Source organism: Vigna unguiculata, chromosome 10 (assembly GCF_004118075.2).
Source record: "Vigna unguiculata cultivar IT97K-499-35 chromosome 10, ASM411807v1, whole genome shotgun sequence".
Classification (NCBI taxonomy): Eukaryota; Viridiplantae; Streptophyta; class Magnoliopsida; order Fabales; family Fabaceae; genus Vigna; species Vigna unguiculata.
In genome coordinates, this window is record NC_040288.1 from 12,841,584 (window position 1) to 12,843,700 (window position 2,117).

General features: G+C 43.9%; 1 protein-coding gene across 1 annotated transcript; it reads left to right on the forward strand.

Annotated features, from left to right (window-relative positions):
* Positions 1-968: 968 nt before the first annotated feature.
* Positions 969-1,706, forward strand: LOC114165259. Its single transcript, XM_028049916.1, has one exon. The coding sequence runs from the start codon at positions 969-971 to the stop codon at positions 1,704-1,706; it is 738 nt and encodes a 245-aa protein (XP_027905717.1).
* The last annotated feature ends 411 nt before the right edge of the window (positions 1,707-2,117 follow it).

Sequence of the window (2,117 nt, forward strand, 5' to 3'; positions counted from 1 at the left end):
GGATTCTGGAAAGGGTTAATGTGATCAAGTTACCCTTCAAATCAGACTCTCCTACTCCGGAGCGATTGGAACCTGTTGAGTCTGAGGAGGTGAAGGGCTAAAAGAGAGATCGAGAAGATGAAACTAAAAAATGCCAAATTAATTAACGAGCTTCAAAGTCTCCGACATGAGTATGTGGATCTGAGGCGTGATAATGAGGAAATGACAAAGGCGTATGAAGGGATTCTTAGGCAACAAAGAGAAGAACGAGATCATGCTTTCAAGTGAAACAGATTTGGCCGCAGCAAGCACCGCATTAAAGTCAAGGGACAGAGAGAGAGATGCAGCAGCAGCATCTAAGCCAAAGGATCAGTTGTGTGAGGAATTTAAGAGAGAGAAAACGAAGCACTGAGACGGTTGCACAATGCCCAAATGAGAATCAGTGAGGTTGAACGACAAATGAGAAGGTGGTATCGACCTATGAGGTGAAGATGGACGAGGAGCGTTGGCATAGAGCTGAATTGGAAAAGGAACATCGAGAGGTGATCAGTCGGATGAATGAGTACACAGCGAGTAGGAAATGACTATAGAACATTGGAAGAGATGTTTCTCACAGTTGGCTGCCTTGGCGAATGGAGCAATTGAAGAAATCCCATGATTATTAGCTGAAGCAGAGACTGCACTACCGATCTTCAATCTGCCAAGGAGATTGAAGCCTTCTTTAATCATTGCAAGAAGTTGATGAGGGAGATGAAGAGCATGATAGTCAGGGTTAGGAATAGGTTTTATTTCTTTTCTCGTTTAATGAATGTAGAAGACTTGTTAATGGTTGGGTTGTATCAGTTTCGTGTTAATTTCTATGATATATTTACCTTAAGGCTTCACACTTTAAAATTTCTTACTAGAATAAATGTTTGCATTCATTTTCTTTCTTTTCATTCTTCATAATTCATTTCATTTAACGAAATAATAGAGCAAAATCAAATACGATGGCAAAATTTCCACGACACCCTTATCGCACACGAGCTAACCACAGAAGCATGGAAGATTGGGAAGAAGCCCATGAAGCTGTGAAGGCTGACATTAACGAGCTGAAGGATCAAGTGGGCCAAATCCTAGAGGCTTTGAAGTCACTGAAGGCTTCAGGGGAGGCCTCATCCGCTAGGGTCGAGGAGAATGCTCATTCTTATGGTATGCCTCTAGGCGCGTCAGTTCCGTTCCCAATGTACGGTCTGCCTCCGGGATACACTCCTCCAGTTGGAGAATATTCAGATGCAGAACAAACTTCTTTCTCTTTTCCTGCAGCTAACAACACGCTATCGAACGGTACTCAAGGGCCGATGTTAGCTTCGACACCCGTGACAGGAGCGGAGATGAATGAGACAGTCACATTCACAGGACCGAGGATGACTGTGGCGCCCCAGCCTCCGAAAACATTCATCGATGCAGATGCTGCGACTAAAGCTGCACCACACGCTACAGTCCAAGCAATATCCACTGTTGTTGATGGGGCTAAAAGTAAGCTTGAAATTCTTGAGGAAAGGATTCGTGCCATTGAGGGTGGTGGAAGCTATGGGTTCGGTGATGTGGCGAGATTAAGCCTGGTTCCTGGTGTGATGATACCACACAAGTTTAAGGTCCCAGAATTTGAAAAGTATCACGGCACCACATGCCCTAAAAGCCATCTGACAATGTACGGTAGAAAAGATGGCTGCTTATGCCTATGATGAAAAATTGCTAATACATTGTTTCCAAGATAGTCTGGTGGGGTAGCATTGAATTGGTATACACACTTGGAGCCATCTCGAATCATTCTGGATGGATTTGGCCGACGCCTTTGTGAAACAGTATAAATACAACACAGATAGTGCGCCAGATAGATTGCAATTGCAAAACATGGCCAAGAAGGATACTGAGTCCTTCAAGGAATATGCACAACGGTGGAGAGAATTGGCTGCTCAGGTTGAGCCACCTCTACTTGATAAGGAGATGGTGGCGACGTTTGTAAACGCTGTAATCACCATTTTATGAGCATGTGCTGGGGAATGTGTCTTCCAATTTCGCTGATATTATTATCATAGGGGAAAGAATAGAAATCGGGTTAAAAAGTGGAAAGATTGCATATGGCCCATTCGCGG

Coding starts and splice junctions, on each gene's coding strand:
- LOC114165259 (XM_028049916.1), top strand. CDS start 969: ATGGCAAAATTTCCACGACACCCTTATCGCACACGAGCTAACCACAGA.